This window comes from Hesperophylax consimilis, chromosome 30 (genome assembly GCF_061612785.1).
Source record: "Hesperophylax consimilis isolate HC1 chromosome 30, BYU_Hcon_1.0, whole genome shotgun sequence".
Classification (NCBI taxonomy): domain Eukaryota; kingdom Metazoa; phylum Arthropoda; class Insecta; order Trichoptera; family Limnephilidae; genus Hesperophylax; species Hesperophylax consimilis.
In genome coordinates, this window is record NC_142865.1 from 2,462,765 (window position 1) to 2,478,994 (window position 16,230).

Below are 16,230 nucleotides of genomic sequence, written 5' to 3' on the forward strand. Positions count from 1 at the left end.
GAGTGCCTGTTAATTCCTCTACCATACAAGCGCTACCAAAATAACCAAATCATCGAACATTACAACTAACTCTTCCGTAAGTCACATTTGCGAATGCCTATCTTTTTGGTTCAGCGAACAGAGCGTTAATTTACATAGGCACATGCCTGCCTAGACTATAACCATTATAATCTAACCCATGTGTCTATAGTCTACGCGATTATCGCACACAATAAAAAAAATTATTCAATATTTTGTGTCTTAAAATGCAACCTCAATAAGATGAAAATGTCTAAGGTGATGTTTGATGTATTCTACCGTGGTAAGTTAAAACGCAGCGTCTTCCTTTAGGAAAACACCGTGTTTTCATTTAACACGGCAGTATTGTCTTTGGCTGTCGTTGATTTAGAAGTGACTTTTGAACTAACCGCAGTTTTTGCAATTAGGTATATGGTACTTTCTAAAAGATATGCTGCCAATGAAAAAAAATATAATTCGATGGTTGAAACAAGGTCGCCACCTCTTGTTCCATTTCACTAAACGAACAAAAATTCGAAATTCAAAAATAATTAGACAAGCTCAGCACTGGGATTACGGTGCCTAAAAAAGTCCGGGATTCCGGAGATCGAAAGCCTCGGTGTAGCATAACTTAACTCCTTTCCTGTTTTGAGTTATATTAATATCTGTAATGACTTGTTGTCTTTTAGGTACACACAGTTCTACGAGCACTCCATCAATGGCCTGCCAGTAATGCGGCCCACTTTCATGCTATTCCCCCAGCAAAAGGACCTGTTCTCTCTGGACACCCAGTTCACCATTGGTAAGAATGTTATACTTGGCATATTTCTTTATATGAATACCACATGTGTCCGACTGATCGGTGCCGGTAAAACAAACACGTTCTGTGGGGATCTGGTAAGGAGACAACGAAAGATAATGTTTGTGTTGTGTCACAGTGTTTATTCTGAGTCAGTGAGTTGCGCAGTTGGGAGATGATGCTGGACCGATGAGGATTACACCAGGTGTAGACGGCGATGGTGTGGTCGGGGCGCGGGTCAGTGATTCGACACCGGTTGGGTGGAGACCGGACTTATGGATGTGTTCAGCACCGGTGAAGACGTGGAGTCTTCCGGGTACTTCAGTGTGAACTAGGTAGCCGAGGTGCAGATTGGCGAAGTAGTCGCAGGGTCTAGGCGCGTGAGGTCACCGCTGGCCAGGAACGATGGCCGGAGCCAGGGCGCTGATATGATCCCTAAGAGTCCATAGTAAATTGTAGTCTGTGCAGAGCCGGGTGTAGGTGATGGTCCTGTAGCAGCGCGGTGAAGAAAGAGCGGGGCGCGACGCGGGGGAACCGGCTGTCGGTGATCGGCCGCTTCAGTATGCAGCAAGCAGTAGCAGCGCTCGCATCTTGGTCACTCGTAAAACTGCTAATTAATGACTGACTAAGTACATCTCGGCGCACATCATTATATAGATAACATTTCAGAACTGTAGGTAGGAACGCCGAACGCTCGCATTGCGTCTAGAGTGTTCTCGCTACAATGCGTTTTGTATTGGCGAGCGTTCCAGAAAATTCTCGTAGCATCGCTACAGATCTATCAATGAATCAAAACCGAAATTTCTTCAGAAAACATTTGTAAGTAGGTGCTTAAATACCTACCTACTTAATTATAAACCAAATAAAGCACTCTGCTATTGCCATGGGATGACACTATTTTCGTAATAACTTACTTGTTTTTTGCAAAATGATGTTTTTTTAAATGTCTTATCAATCCCATGTAGTTTCCCCAGGATAACTACTTATATTCAGAGAAATGCTTTATAAAAACATATCATATATTGAAGAAATACAAAAGTATTCTTGAGTTTTATTATATTTTCCAGCTAAATAAGCACTCTTCACAATTAATTCACAATAAGTCATATGAGGTTTTCCTGTAATTAAATACAATACTACGATTTTTGAAAATGAAAAATTATGACTTTTAATAGGGACGTTTAGATGGTTTGGGCGTGTAGAGCGAATGAACGAAAAAAGTAGAATATATGACGTAAATGTGAATGTTAGCAGAAGTCGGGGACGCCCGAGGAAACATGGCACGATCAAGTGAATCAGATACTTGAGTCGGGCCATGTCAAGAGTCAGAATAATAGAAGAGTATGTATGAATGTGAATGAGGCAAGAAGTGTGTGCCAAAACCGAGTTGTTTGGCGGTCCGACCTCTCTGCCTACCCCTGCGGGAAAAACGGCGTGATGATTATTTAGTTAATTAAGCTAATTTTTGTCCTTTTTTCCAGGTGATTCCCTCCTGATTTGTCCGGTGACAGACGAGGGAGCCACCTCTGTGAGCGTGGTGCTGCCAGGGGACACCAACCAGCTGTGGTATGACGTGGACACCTACGTGCCTCTCAAGGCAGGGAAGTTCAACCAGCAGGTCACCATCTCCAAGGTGAGACCCCCTACTTACTTCCTTTTAATTGTTAAAATGCAAGACGACAATAGTACAGTTATCACAGAGTGAAAGATACTTTTAGTATCGCCCTGGTGAAAGACCACCATTCAGAATTGAATAGTTGCTTGAAATGACTTTACTTTGGTACTTCCCTGTCTCTTTCCCCTCTCAACTACCTTAACCCAATTACGGATGCCATAGTCTCACTGGCTCCAGACAGTTGGAAGGATTTAGGACTTTTTTGCAGTATTCACATAAAAAAAGATACACAAGATAACCTGACTATATTTGAATTCTTCGTACTTCCGTTATTAAAGTAAGAAAATTTTGCTTGTGCAATGATGAAGAACTTAGCTATCAGAGGAATTGAAACCCGTAGTGTTCACTCGTAAGTGGGAACTCGTAGCATTTACCAACTCGGCTACTAACCGGTCGTGACTTATATTTGTATTTCAGATCCCCGTCTACCAGAGGGGAGGCGCCATCGTAGCCAAGAAGGAGAGAATGCGACGTGCGTCATCCCTGATGGCCGAAGATCCGTACACTTTGGTGGTCGCCCTCAACAACAACGTAAGTGCAAACTTATATCAAATATTCAAACAACTCCCAAACTGAGAAGGGTACACAGATGTATGCACAGATGTCACAAATAAAAATTAGAGAGAGTTTTGCGCATATTTGGCTTTACAGTGTGGTGTTCTCAATACATAAGTCGTTTGATCTTGTGTTGTGTTCAGGGCAACGAAATGCTATCTTTTCTAACAGATATGATGAATCAACAAGATTGTTAACGATTTTGGATTGTCACACTTCCTCACCATATCTCTCTTTGTGTCTATTATTCAAGACCCGCATTAATAAATCCCTTTCTACAGCTTAACGTTAACCCGCCTCACAACGCTGCCCAACCGGGTGGCTACATAACTTCCTTGCTTCTAAACTGCACAGACAGGGCAGCTCTTGTGAGGTGTCACATAAACACCATTTTTTTATTGTTATTTATTAACAAATTTAATGGTATAAAAACTCTGCTGAAATTTTGTTTAACTAACTAACTAACCATCACGCCGTTCCCGTAGGCAGAGAGGACGGACCGCCCTTCTATTATTCTGACTCTTGACATGGCCCGACTTGATTCACTTGGTCGTGCCATGTCATCCTCGGGCCTCCCCGACTTCTGCTACCATTCACAGTTGCATCGTATATTCTCCTTACACTCCTTTCTTCGCTCATTCACTCTACATGCCCAAACCATCTAAGCGTCCCTTTCTTGATCTTACTCATTACGCTTACAACAGCCTTGCACTCTTTGCGGATCTCCACATTTCTCACACAATCATACATGGTTTTACAACACATACGCCTCAGGGACCTCATTTCTACAGCATTCAGTCTACTTTCATCCTTTCTCTGCCAGTTCCATGCCTCACTTCCATACATCAGGGTAGGTACCAGCACTCCATTGTGGACTGCTAGCTTTGCTTCTTTGGACAATTTTTTTTGTTAGCTCCAACTGCGTTCAGTCCTCCATTAATGGAGTTACCCGCATTTACCCTTCTTTCAATATCTCTGTCAGCCTTCCCATCTCTCGTAAACTGCTTCCTAAATACACAAACTCATCCACCTGCTCCAAGTATTCCTCATTCACAATTATATTGCACACTGTTTTTGTACTCTCTCTTTCAAACACCATTACTTTAGACTTACTTACATTCATTTTTAACTCATTCTTCATACATACTTCGTTCATCCTAGACACGAGAGACTGTAGATCTTCCATTCTGTTAGCAATTTTATCCGTCCTGAATAATATGTAAATATCATATTTTATGTTTTTTAAAATTTTATTTATTAACGTGTCTAAATTATTTCGCAGGCGTCGGCAGAAGGGTCGCTGTACATTGACGATGGATCAACATTCGAATACACAAAGGGAAGTTACATTTATGCTAAGATCAAATTCCAGAACAACGAACTGTCCTACACGTGAGTTAACATATTACTTTATATAATTCATCATCATAACAGCGCTACATCAAATAAATAAATAAATTGGTGGATAAATTCCCGAAAATTAATTTTTAGGTAATATTCCCGAAATGGGAAATTTTCATCTAAATTGTAAAAACTCCAAGTGCGATTGTCTCCTACAACGAAATTTCTTGTTATTTATTGACTGAGCGTAGTGAAGTCCTCTTTTTACTCAACCGTTTTGCATTTCGTCTGCCTATAAATTTGTTTGTACATTCCGTTTCCGGTTTAAAATGATGCCCATTTTATTGTTTCAGTCAAGATTTTCTTTTTTTAAATGTGAAATCGTTGCGTTTATTTGGACTAACTTTCTTATTTGCATTTTTTCAATATGTACATACCTGCCTGAGGAAATTTTCAAAAACAAATTATTGTCATTGAGATGGTGACGTTTCTTTGGATAAATTGTAAAAGTAAATTTTTTTTTGCATAAAATGTATGCTTTATAATTATAATTTTATAATTATGTATTATAATTATTTAAGTATCTACTTACAGATTTAATTGTTTATAATTATTTAAGTACCTACTTACAGATTTAATTGTTTATAATTATTTAAGTACCTACTTACAGATTTAATTGTTTATAATTATTTAAGTACCTACTTACAGATCTTACGATTTCAGAGAAAATTTTAGTTTTGATTTTACTATGTAAGAGAAAATGAGACGCATACTTTTTTCGGATGCAAGATCTACTGTTCAAACAACTGCTAGTTAATAAATGTATCGAGTTAAATAGAGTCTGAAGACGGAACTTTTAGAATCTTTTGGACAGTATCCAATAGTACCGTCTATTAGCCGTCAAAATGTTGATATTTTCAGCCGGTAGATAAGCATGTGATGTCACGGTATATCCGCGGCAATACTGCAGCACTGGCCACTGCTCCAGCAGTTGCCTACGCCATTTGCTGTATCGTATGGCGCGATGATGCACAATGTGCTCCAATCTGAAATTATCGCTGAAAGAATTCAGATTGTCTCAGTTTTCTATCTGTGTATTAAAACCCAGTTGTATTGAAATACATATAACTGTTTCTTGTGGCTGTAAAAAATAAAGTAAATCTCTCGTGTGACATCCCATGACACGATCGTATAAGTTTTACCCAAGTTCAATTTGAAAGCTCATAACTTTGTCATTTTTGGAGATTTTGAAAACTAATTTTACCGTCGTTATTAACTCTTTAACCACTCAGAACATTAGAACGTCAAAAGACGTAAATATAATAATAGCGGTCAAGACATTAGAACGTCTTTTCACGTAAACGCGCGAGATTTTACAAAAATCGATTTATTTCCATCACTAGTATACGGATTGCCATGATTTAAAAAACAGAGTATCGATAATGAATAACGCTACGTGTCTGTATTCGAGAATATCTATGGAACGTAGAGTTGCATTATCTAAGCCGATTGAATCTGTCATCTTGTTCGTTCATAATTTATTGCGTTTCTAAATAATTTATTAAAAATATTTTAGTTTGGACGGTTAATATTTTGAGGTGACTAATAGTTTTTAATTATATTTTTTCACTATATAAAGTGTTATTTCTTTATGATACTCAGAAAAAAGTACATTTTTCAAGGCTTTGAAATAATTGTAAGCGATTTTTACATATTTTTGACGTTTTCATAAAATGTGTATTTAGAAACGCAAATATTTACGTATTGCAACACAATGCGATAGTGGATTTCATAATCTTTCCAAAACATTTTTTAGAATGAGGCTACGTTTCCCAAAACGTGAGTTATGAAGCTTTTAGCAAAACTCGTAAATAACACAAATTATCACGTTTTGACAGTTCTCAAAGGAACACATAGTAGATAAAAGTCTTTGTCTGAGAGGTTAAATTTAATACGTTCTTGTTGAAATAAAATAAATTAAGATGAGATCCACATTGATTATTACTTGTTTCGGAATTCTTTCGCAATGCAATTCTATTAGTTAATCTCTTCGGTGATATAGAATAGACCGTTTGGTTTCCGTCGAGACTTCTGTTGTGCAATTAATTTTTAATAAGTCTCTAATATTACTTTTGTTTTTCTAGTTTCCCCGATACGACTGCTTCCTACCCAACCGAATCGTGGTTGGAGCGCGTCGTAATTGCCGGCATCGGCGGTCCACCAAAGGGAGCAACTCTTATCATCGAAACCGACACAAACGCGCCCAAGACCTCCGCCTTGGCCCTGACCTTCCACACCGGGAATAACGTACTCGTTATCCGCAAGCCAGAGGCCCCCATGAATGTGCCGTGGAAGATCATCTTGAATGTGTAATATTATGACACAAAATGTTGTAGACAGTTAACAGACTTTAAAAATGTTGCTTTACTTAGTCTAAACGATTTTGTTGATTTGTGGCCGAGAGAAGTCCTAGCATTTTATTACTGTATTATTTTTAATTATTTGGTTGTAAAAGTTGATAATAAATCATGTACGTATTTATGTATAACGGACTTTGAATTTTACAATGTGGATCCCAAGTTTTGTCTATCGTGTCGGGTGTATGTTGGAAATGTTACAGTTTGTGCAGAAAGAGGGACAGAGTTTGTCGTTAATGGCATTGTTTATGTTGAGAATTATCATATTTGTGTTGGTAATGATGAAGTTAATTTCATTAATGGTCAATGTTATGTTGGAAATGTTACAGTGTGTGCAGAAAGAGGGACAGAGTTTGTCGTTAATGGCATTGTTTACGTTGAGAATTATCATATTTGTGTTGGTAATGATGAAGTTAATTTCATTAATGGTCATTATGTTGGAAATATTACAATGTGTGCTGAAAGTGGCACAGGCTTTATTATTATTGGCGCTGTTTATGTTGGAAATGATCCAGTGTGTTCAGAAAGTAGCACAGGATTTGTCGTTAGTGGCACTGTTTATGTTGGAAATGTTACAGTGTTTGTGGAAGGTGGGACAGGGTTCGTCATTAATGATACTGTTTATGTTGGAAATGTTCCAGTGTTTGTGGAAAGTGGGACAGGGTTCGTCATTAATGACACTGTTTATGTTGGAAATGATCCGGTTTGTGTTGCTAATGATGAACTTAATGTCAGTAAGGGCCAAGGTTTTGTTGGAATTGAACAAATGCATACCATAGATGACCAAAATCATATTGATAACAAACAAGGAGAATGTAAAAATTATCGAGTGTGTAAATGTTGCTACTGGGGACATGGAAATGTTCAAGTGCATGTCATTAATAGCAATTATATTGCAAATGATTCAATTCATGTTGGAAATAATCAAATGCATGTTGGAAAAAATGTTAATGATGAAAATAATTCAGTTGATAATGACAATGTTAATGTTGCAAGTGCTCCTGTGAATGATCGATTCAATGTTGAGAATAATCAAGGGAGTGTCGGAAGTGGTTCATTTAATGTCAGATACGATCAAGTTCATGTTGACAATGTTGAAAAACATCAAAGATGTGTTGGAAATGTTAAGGTTTGTTATGATAAAGTCAATGTAGATCATTCTCAAGGATATGTTGGAAATGTTAATGCTGGTTGTAAACTGGTCTACGTTGAACATACTCAAGGAAATGTTGACAATGTTAATTTTGAAAACGATCACGCACTTGTCGATAATGTTGGTAAGAATCAAATCATTTTTCAAAATACTCTATTATATGTTGGCAATGTTAATGTTGAAAGTGATCCTGTTAATGTTGGTAATGTTCAAGTCTGTGTCGAAAATAATAAAGAACATGACGCAAGTGACCAAGTTCTCATCTTGATCAAAACTGTTAATGCTTTCTTAGCATATGTGTTGAAAATTACATTTGCGGTTATATTCATCAACGAGGAGATATCAATTGATATAACTTTTATAATACCTTTTTGCAGAAAAGTGTTGATTTTGAGCTTCAATTTTTAATTGAAAGGAACTGTAATGTGAAACATTAACCTTTAGGAGACGGAGACCTGCAATTGCAGTGTTGAAGAATTGTGACCTTGCACGTAACGAAGTACTTCAATTGCAGTGTCGACCTTATACATTAATTTTGTATTTAGAAATCACTTCTACTGGATTCGTTAAAAACACAAATCTAAATGTCACTTTATCATGTATGGTATTGTCTACATGTTAGCCTTGTCAAAAATGTATTTTTATTTAATGAATATTCTTGCCGGCTTCTACGGGTTAAGTAGATATCTCAATCAATTCTGGAAAATGGCTGATAGTAAATCTTTTTTTTTCTTTTAATAATAATAATATTTGGATGATTTGTTTAGCGCCGTTTTTGTGCAAAAGCTTTCTCAAGGGCGCTGTGCAAATATATAATACATTTCTACAATGATCTATGTTATTACTAACTATAGACTAGTCAAACTATTATGTATCAATTTATGTCTAACAGATTGCACCCACCGGTTCGTCGATCACCAATACAAAGCTATATGTACAATGCATTTGATTGATGAATGTGATGCTAGAATGTACATATGTTATTATTTAATATCCATTGACTGTCTATAAGTTTGATACAGAGTTTGTTAATTTATAAACAAAAACATAAAGTTATTCCAAAACATCTATATCCACTCGAATAGTAGAATTTTTTGGCATATTATAGCAAGTTCGCAAAACGTCTTGAGCTATCGCTCGCTGTAATGTGCCAATTTAGATAAATTTCGTTTATTTTTTTCAAACCTTGCGACTTGCAGTTTGCATTAGTATAAATCTGATATAATACTTTCTCATTTTATCAATATTTATCTCAAATCGACATCTTGTGGCCGATTCCATTTGTGTCTAAATTCCAACATTGTTTTTTCTAAAGCGAGCTTGTCAAAATAGCGTAAGTGTTTATTTTATTCGATTTTTTTAACATATTTATATACCAGCGTATTCGTAATTGAATTATCTATCCATTTAAAATGTTTTCAACTCATGTGAACTAAAAAATAGTGGCCATGTATAGGTGGATTCATTGGTTTATGTAGCACTTATTCAGTTTATATGTACAGGGTTTACCAATAAGAGGTGTTATTTTGAATAGCCCGCTATTTCGGTAATGTTACTTTTGAAGCTGTCATTTTTTGACATTGGACAAGTAGAAACTACGCCATTAATAAAAATGGAACGATACACGCTTCAATAGCGCATTGAAATTATCAAAATTCACTTGAGTGAATCAAATGCAAATCATCTTGAGTGATGAGGCCCATTTCCACCTCGGTGGCGTCGTCAACAAGCAAAATTGTCGCATCTGGGGCTCGGAAAACCCAAGAGTTATTGTTGAAAAGCCTTTCTATCCTCAATGTGTGACTGTTTGGTGCGGTTTATGGTCCGGCGGATTCATTGGACCTTACTTTTTCGAAAATGAGGCTGGAGCAACAGTTACGGTGAATGGGTCGCTATCGAGAGATAATTAATGATTTTTTATGGCCGGAATTGGATGGTATTGATCTGGACAACGTTTACTTTCAACAAGACGGCGCTACGTACCACACAAGCAACGAAACCATTGATCTTTTACGATTGAATATCAAAATAACACCTCTTATTGGAAAACCTGTAGTATGATTTTTTTAATGTTGCCGGAAATTTTACAATTATTAATGCGATCGCTCGAGTGGATATTGATTTATTATGAACAAGATCAGTAAAGGGATCCGGAAAGATGTGTGGAGTAAGGAGAACATGGGATGCGGATATAGTGAATAGAAGAAGAAGCCGGGGATACCCCAGGAAGATATGATCAATAAGCAATCAAAATTATCAACAAATTCTTTGACGAATAATTAACAGTTTATAAAACGGAAACTTTAAATGTTTTTAGGGTTATTTTTAATTTCATAATGAATGACAATGTAGAAAAATCTAAGATTATAATAATTTCTTTAGTATAACAGATCTCAAATAAATACAAAAAAATTATTTTTGCTATTTGTTTTTGGGGTGTTATGCCGTGTTGCGCTAACTCCTTCTTTAGCCAACGTTTCGGACAGCGTTACAGTGTCCATTATTAATTAATAACACATCCGCCCTGATGATGGACACTGCAATGCTGTCCGAAACGTTGTCTAAAGAAGGAGTTAGCGCAACACGGCGTAACACCCCAAAAACAAATAGCAAAAATACTTTTGGCCGTGAAAATCTTAAATCATATTTTACAAAAAATTTATATTTCTCAATTATGTGGGCAGTATATATAGTTTGTGATAAAACAGATAAATTTTACATTAACTTCTTTTTGGATAAACTCTAATAATGAATCAATCTAATAGTTAATTACACAGTGTCCAGAAACACGTGGTACAAGTGGAAAACTTGTGAATCTAATCACATTTTTCGTTTTTCGATCTGGATATTTTTTTTCGGCATCTAAAGGGTTAAAATGCTTCTAGTGTCAAATCTTCTTGACTTCAACGCATTTTAAATGATATTATACAGCTGATTTTACCCTCTTATTGACAGATTTTTTCGAATTTGTATTCAAGAAAATTCAACTTCCAATTCGATTTACTTGAAAATGAAGGCTCACATCAAAATAGTTATACTACAAAAATGGACTCTAAAGACGGGTTGTTTCGGAGAACTTGAACAATTCTTCAAATTTCAAAGTTAATTTCCAAGTTCTGTGAAAGATATTTTTAAGTTCTGTTTTTATTTCAGTTATGTCAAGCAACTAGCCTATAATGATATAATAACAGAATTTGAATAGGACTTTCACAGAACCCGTAAATGAACGTTGAAATTTGATGAATTGTTCAAATTCTCCGAAACAACCCGTCCTAAATGTGACGTAGTTTCGACAGTTTCTCACTTGTACTACAAGTTTCCAGACACTGTGTATTGGCTTCAATCAAAAAGTTTACAGTTTTTATTCTTTAATTAAATTTTTAATTTCCTTCTTTATATGTTTTTTTGCTACTTTTGTCATCAAAATTGTCATTGATTTTTTGTATAAGGCACAATTTATTTATCAATGCAATAGTTTCTAATAATAGTGAATATTGTTTTATGAACTAGAAGTCCCAGCGAGAGAACTCAGCGAGATACTTGAATGATGACGTCACATTAAATCTCTCGCTGGGAGTAGTATATTACCTACTATTAAATACATGTGAATTCAAAAAAATTTAATAAAAACATTTAAATGTTTTTTTCTTCTTTTTTTCCCACCAGTTTTGAGTATGGCCCTGGTTGAAGACCACCATTGCTTGCAATGACTTTAGCTGTGTTTGTTGACTAGATCCGAATATCCAGTACTTCCGTGTTCCCATATCCTTCCCTTTCCCACTCCAAATGGACATGCCATGATCTCAGTGACTCCGGACAATGGCGAGCAGAATTCACATTTTTTTAAATCCCTCCAAACAACATCCCCAAAGATTACAAAGACCTGAGTGAAAAAAAACAAAGGTTTGGCTTAAAATATATTTTATTTAAAAAAATAAACATTTTTGGTTTTTTCTATAGATATTGCAATATTCATACAAAGGAAAACATACAAATTCTAGGTTATAATATTTTATAATACACTCCATCTCTTCTAATATAATATTCCAAAATTAATGAAATAACACTTTGTTTCAACTTAAGGCGATGCCATACGTAGTAATGCAAAATCATGTGTTTTTGGTTTGAAAATTTGGTCGCCTAGAAATGTTTCAGATGCTTTAAATAAATTCCGCGCGTATAATACATCTTGGCCTTTGAAATTATCGAGTATTTTTTACATAAGTCTTTTTATAAGCCCAGAAAAAAAAAATTTATAAGGCCTATGAAAACTGCTTTAAAGTTCAAAATTTCCTACTTACGAACCCATTTTCGGTTATGGTTTTATTGTATAATGTGGCAAATAAAATTATTTATAAAATGATCTGAAAACATTTAAATATTTGTGCCTGAACATCTACAAAATAAAATAAAAGGCACTTTTTGGCAATGTTTTTTTCTTGCCTAAATCAAAAAAAGCTGGATGGTGTTAAGCGGGAATTTAAGCCTTATCGCCATCTACGTAAGGAGTGTTATTGATGGCGGCTCGATTCAAAATATTATACAATGTATGGCATCGCCTTAATTAGTATAAGAAACAACAATTTACGTGGGGGGGATAGAAAAAGACGCATAAATTAGGTTATTAGGGTAATAGTTTGGGTTATTTAAATGATTTGTGCACATTTAGATTGGTGCAGAAGCTTCCGGCAAATGTCACAACATACTAACAAAATCAAACATGGCGAATATTATTGGTCTTAAATTTTTAACTTACAAATGGAACCCCTCCTTCTTAAAGATGCTGTTAGAAGTTTTGAGAATTAGTGTGTATTTCCGCTTTGAAATAAAATCTAAATAAATTGGATATTTCTGAATGTATCTGAAAATTAAAAACTGTTTTTGAAAGGTTATAAAACACACTTTCAAATTTTATAATTATAAATAAAAATAATTGTTATGTATTAATGTAATGTATGAGGAGCTAACTGTGATTCGGATCACTATTTGGTAGTAGCCAGCTATAGATGCAGAATAGCAAGAGATAGAAGAGGAAATCAGCCAAGTATCCCAAAGCTAAACATCGATGCTCTTAAAACACCAGAAGGATTGGATAGATACCACGACTCACTGTCAACAAACCTACCAAACCAACTGAGTGATCAGCTCTCCTCAAACGATTTAGAAGAGGATTGGACCAGTCTGAGAGATGCACTGCTGACAGCGGCAGAATCAGGCATTGGAAATAGACCTAGGCAGGTTAGAAATCCCTGGTTCGATGAGGAGTGCATACAGAGCGTCTGCAAGAAAAATGAGCTAAGAAAATTATGTATAGAAATAGGAACAAGATCAAAAAGACAAGCCTACGAACAAGCACGAAGAGATGCTAACCATTTGATTAAAAGAAAGAAGAGACTATATTTTAACAACATATTGTTGAAAATGGAAAATGATTTTGTTAATAACAATCCACGTGAAGCATATAAAGGCGTCAATGTATTTAAAAAGGGCTTCAAACCCAACACATCCCTGTGCAGAGATAGTAATGGAGACATAATAGGAGATAAGGAAAAGATTAAGACTAGGTGGAAAGAATACTTCCAACAGCTCTTGAATCCCAATAACAACCTGACAGTCGAACCAACTCACATTCCGGATGAGCTAAATAATGATGAAACTACTAGAGCGCCATCGGTGGCAGAAGTAAGGGCTGCCCTAAATAAATTGAAAAACAATAAAACACCGGGAGGAGACAATATCCCGGCAGAGCTCTATAAATATGGAAACGAACATCTGAAAAACCTGCTACACAATCTTATTGTAAAAATATGGACCGCCGAAAGAGTACCAGAAGAGTGGCAAACTAGTATAATATGCCCCATACATAAAAAGGGAGACAAATTGAAATGTGAAAATCACAGAGGAATATCGCTACTTTGTACAGCGTATAAAATCTTCACAACGATTTTGAAAGAAAGACTAGAACGTCATTCAGAGAACTTGCTGGGAGAGTATCAGGCAGGTTTTAGGAGGGGGAGATCCACCACTGATCAACTCTTTACTACTCGACAAATCCTGACAAAATGCTGGGAATTCGATATAGACATATATCAACTATTTGTTGACTTCAAACAGGCATATGACAGTATAGATAGGGAGAAAATATATGAAATACTCCTAAATTTTGGTATACCGCTCAAAATAGTCAAGCTTGTAAAAGCAACGATGGTTGGTTCACGATGTCGAGTAAGGATAGGAGGTGAAACAACGGAGGATTTTAACGTCTCCCAGGGGCTGAAACAAGGTGATGGCTTAGCTCCCACTCTTTTCAATATTGTTCTGGAGCACGTCGTGAGGAAGACAATGATTGCTACCGACTCAAACATTTGCTACAAAAGCAATCAAATAGTTGGATATGCAGACGACCTTAACATTGTCGGAAGATCCTTACAGGCTGTAAGAGAGGTGTTTGACCCTTTGGAGACTGCAGCAAGAGAGGTGGGCTTGCAAATCAACGAGAACAAAACTAAAATCATGATGCAAACCAGAACCCCACACCGCAGAATAAAAGATAAAGTGAATTTTAAAAACTCCTATAACTTTGAAGTGGTCGAAGAGTTTGCCTACCTGGGCTCCATCATAACGCAGGACAACGAAGACCCAGTAGAAGTAAGAAAGCGCATCACAGCCGCTAACAACACTTACTTCGCGTTGCTGCCAGTGTTCAAATCCCGAAACGTCCATAGGAAAACCAAAATAACCCTGTACAAAACAATTATTAGAACGGTCTTGGCCTATGGATGTGAGGCGGGAACACTGACAGCAAAGTCTGCGGAACGGCTGGACACCTTCGAAAGAAAGGTACTTCGAAGAATCTTAGGAGCGGTGCGAGAGGGAGAGGCATGGAGAATCCGCCACAATAAGGAGCTATATGACATCTACCAAGCTCCCAGACTCTCTACTCATTTACGGCTCCAAAGACTAAGATGGGCCGGACATGTGCACCGAATGCCAAGCACACGTGTACCAAAGAAGGTTTTAACAGGACACCCGGGAGGCAAACGAAAGGCGGGCAGACCTAGGCTGAGATGGGAGGACGATGTCAGGAAAGATGCCAGAGGACTACTCCATGTTGCAGATTGGAAGACGACGGCCGAGGACAGAGGGCGGTGGAGGCTCATGTTAAAGGAGGCCAAGGCTCGAAATGGGCTGTAGCGCCATTGAAGAAGAAGAAGAAGAATGTAATAAGTTGGGTATTCAAGCGATAGATGGCACCAGCCATAAAGCTTACTCCAGAGTCTGACAGATGTCGCTAGTGTGTAGCAATTGCCTGTGGGGTATCCTTGTCAGACTTCAAGCTTCTAGAAACAGAGAATTACCAACCCTCGGGTAGTGAACAGTGTAGCTAAATCCAGACTTAATTTATTGTAACGTAAATACACGCAATTAAGAGTAAAGAACCTTTTACTTAGTCAAGAGTTCCCAACACACACTAAATCTGCTAGTAAGCAGAGATATAACAATAATTATTGAAATCATAGATAAAAACGTTTTAAAAATGGCACATCTTACGTTTTTCGTCTAAAAACTCGACTAAAATTACTGATAACAACAAAAAACTAATTTCATTTTACTAAACAAATATATTATAAACGGTGATTGGATAAATCATCACATCTTTAAAAAGTTATATAAAGTCATGAAAAGTGATGAAACAAAAACTTTTTTAACTGGGTTAAGTAGGTTAGGTTAAAAAAAAAATTCATCGTTTTTTAATGACTTTATATCACTTTTTAAATGTGTGTTGAATAATCACTGTGTTGAGTTATCATGGAACTATTATAAACATTATTACCACCTCACCTTTTTGTTGTTTCATACAAAGATAATTAATAAAAAAATCACAAAGTTTAATAAATTTTTATTAAATTGCTTGTGGAACCTTTGGTTTCATAGATGTGTATATTTTAATTCTTCTGTGGTTATCTTCTAGATTTGAATACAAATCGTTATGTTTTGTTTCTTTCTAACACTGTTTAAATCATATTTCTAACCATGATAGTAATAAGAAACGACGGTTTCTATGAGCTATTCACAAAAGCGAACATATTGACTCATCGGGTAATATCTGTTTGTGCGCAAAACCCAACAAATTAGCGTGAGGAGATATTGCATCTTTTAGTATCTCCCCCAATGTTAATTAATAGTTGATTCTTGTAGTAATTAAGTGTGTGTATTGAGAGGTACGCAGCGTACATACATTTTAACTATAATAGATCCTCAATTAACAAAGATCGTTAAGAAGAAGCTACAA

The 16,230-nt window shown here is 36.3% G+C and overlaps 1 protein-coding gene across 1 annotated transcript in view; it reads left to right on the forward strand.

The window, feature by feature from the left end:
* GCS2alpha (glucosidase 2 subunit alpha) overlaps positions 1-6,915 on the forward strand; it is a 31,983-nt gene extending 25,068 nt beyond the window's left edge. The window contains exons 14-18 of the mRNA XM_089649632.1: positions 687-799; positions 2,278-2,429; positions 2,889-3,002; positions 4,309-4,418; positions 6,512-6,915. Coding sequence (XP_089505758.1) covers positions 687-799; positions 2,278-2,429; positions 2,889-3,002; positions 4,309-4,418; positions 6,512-6,740 — 718 coding nt within the window. The 3' untranslated portion in view covers positions 6,741-6,915. The remainder of the gene's footprint in view (positions 1-686; positions 800-2,277; positions 2,430-2,888; positions 3,003-4,308; positions 4,419-6,511) is intronic.
* The last annotated feature ends 9,315 nt before the right edge of the window (positions 6,916-16,230 follow it).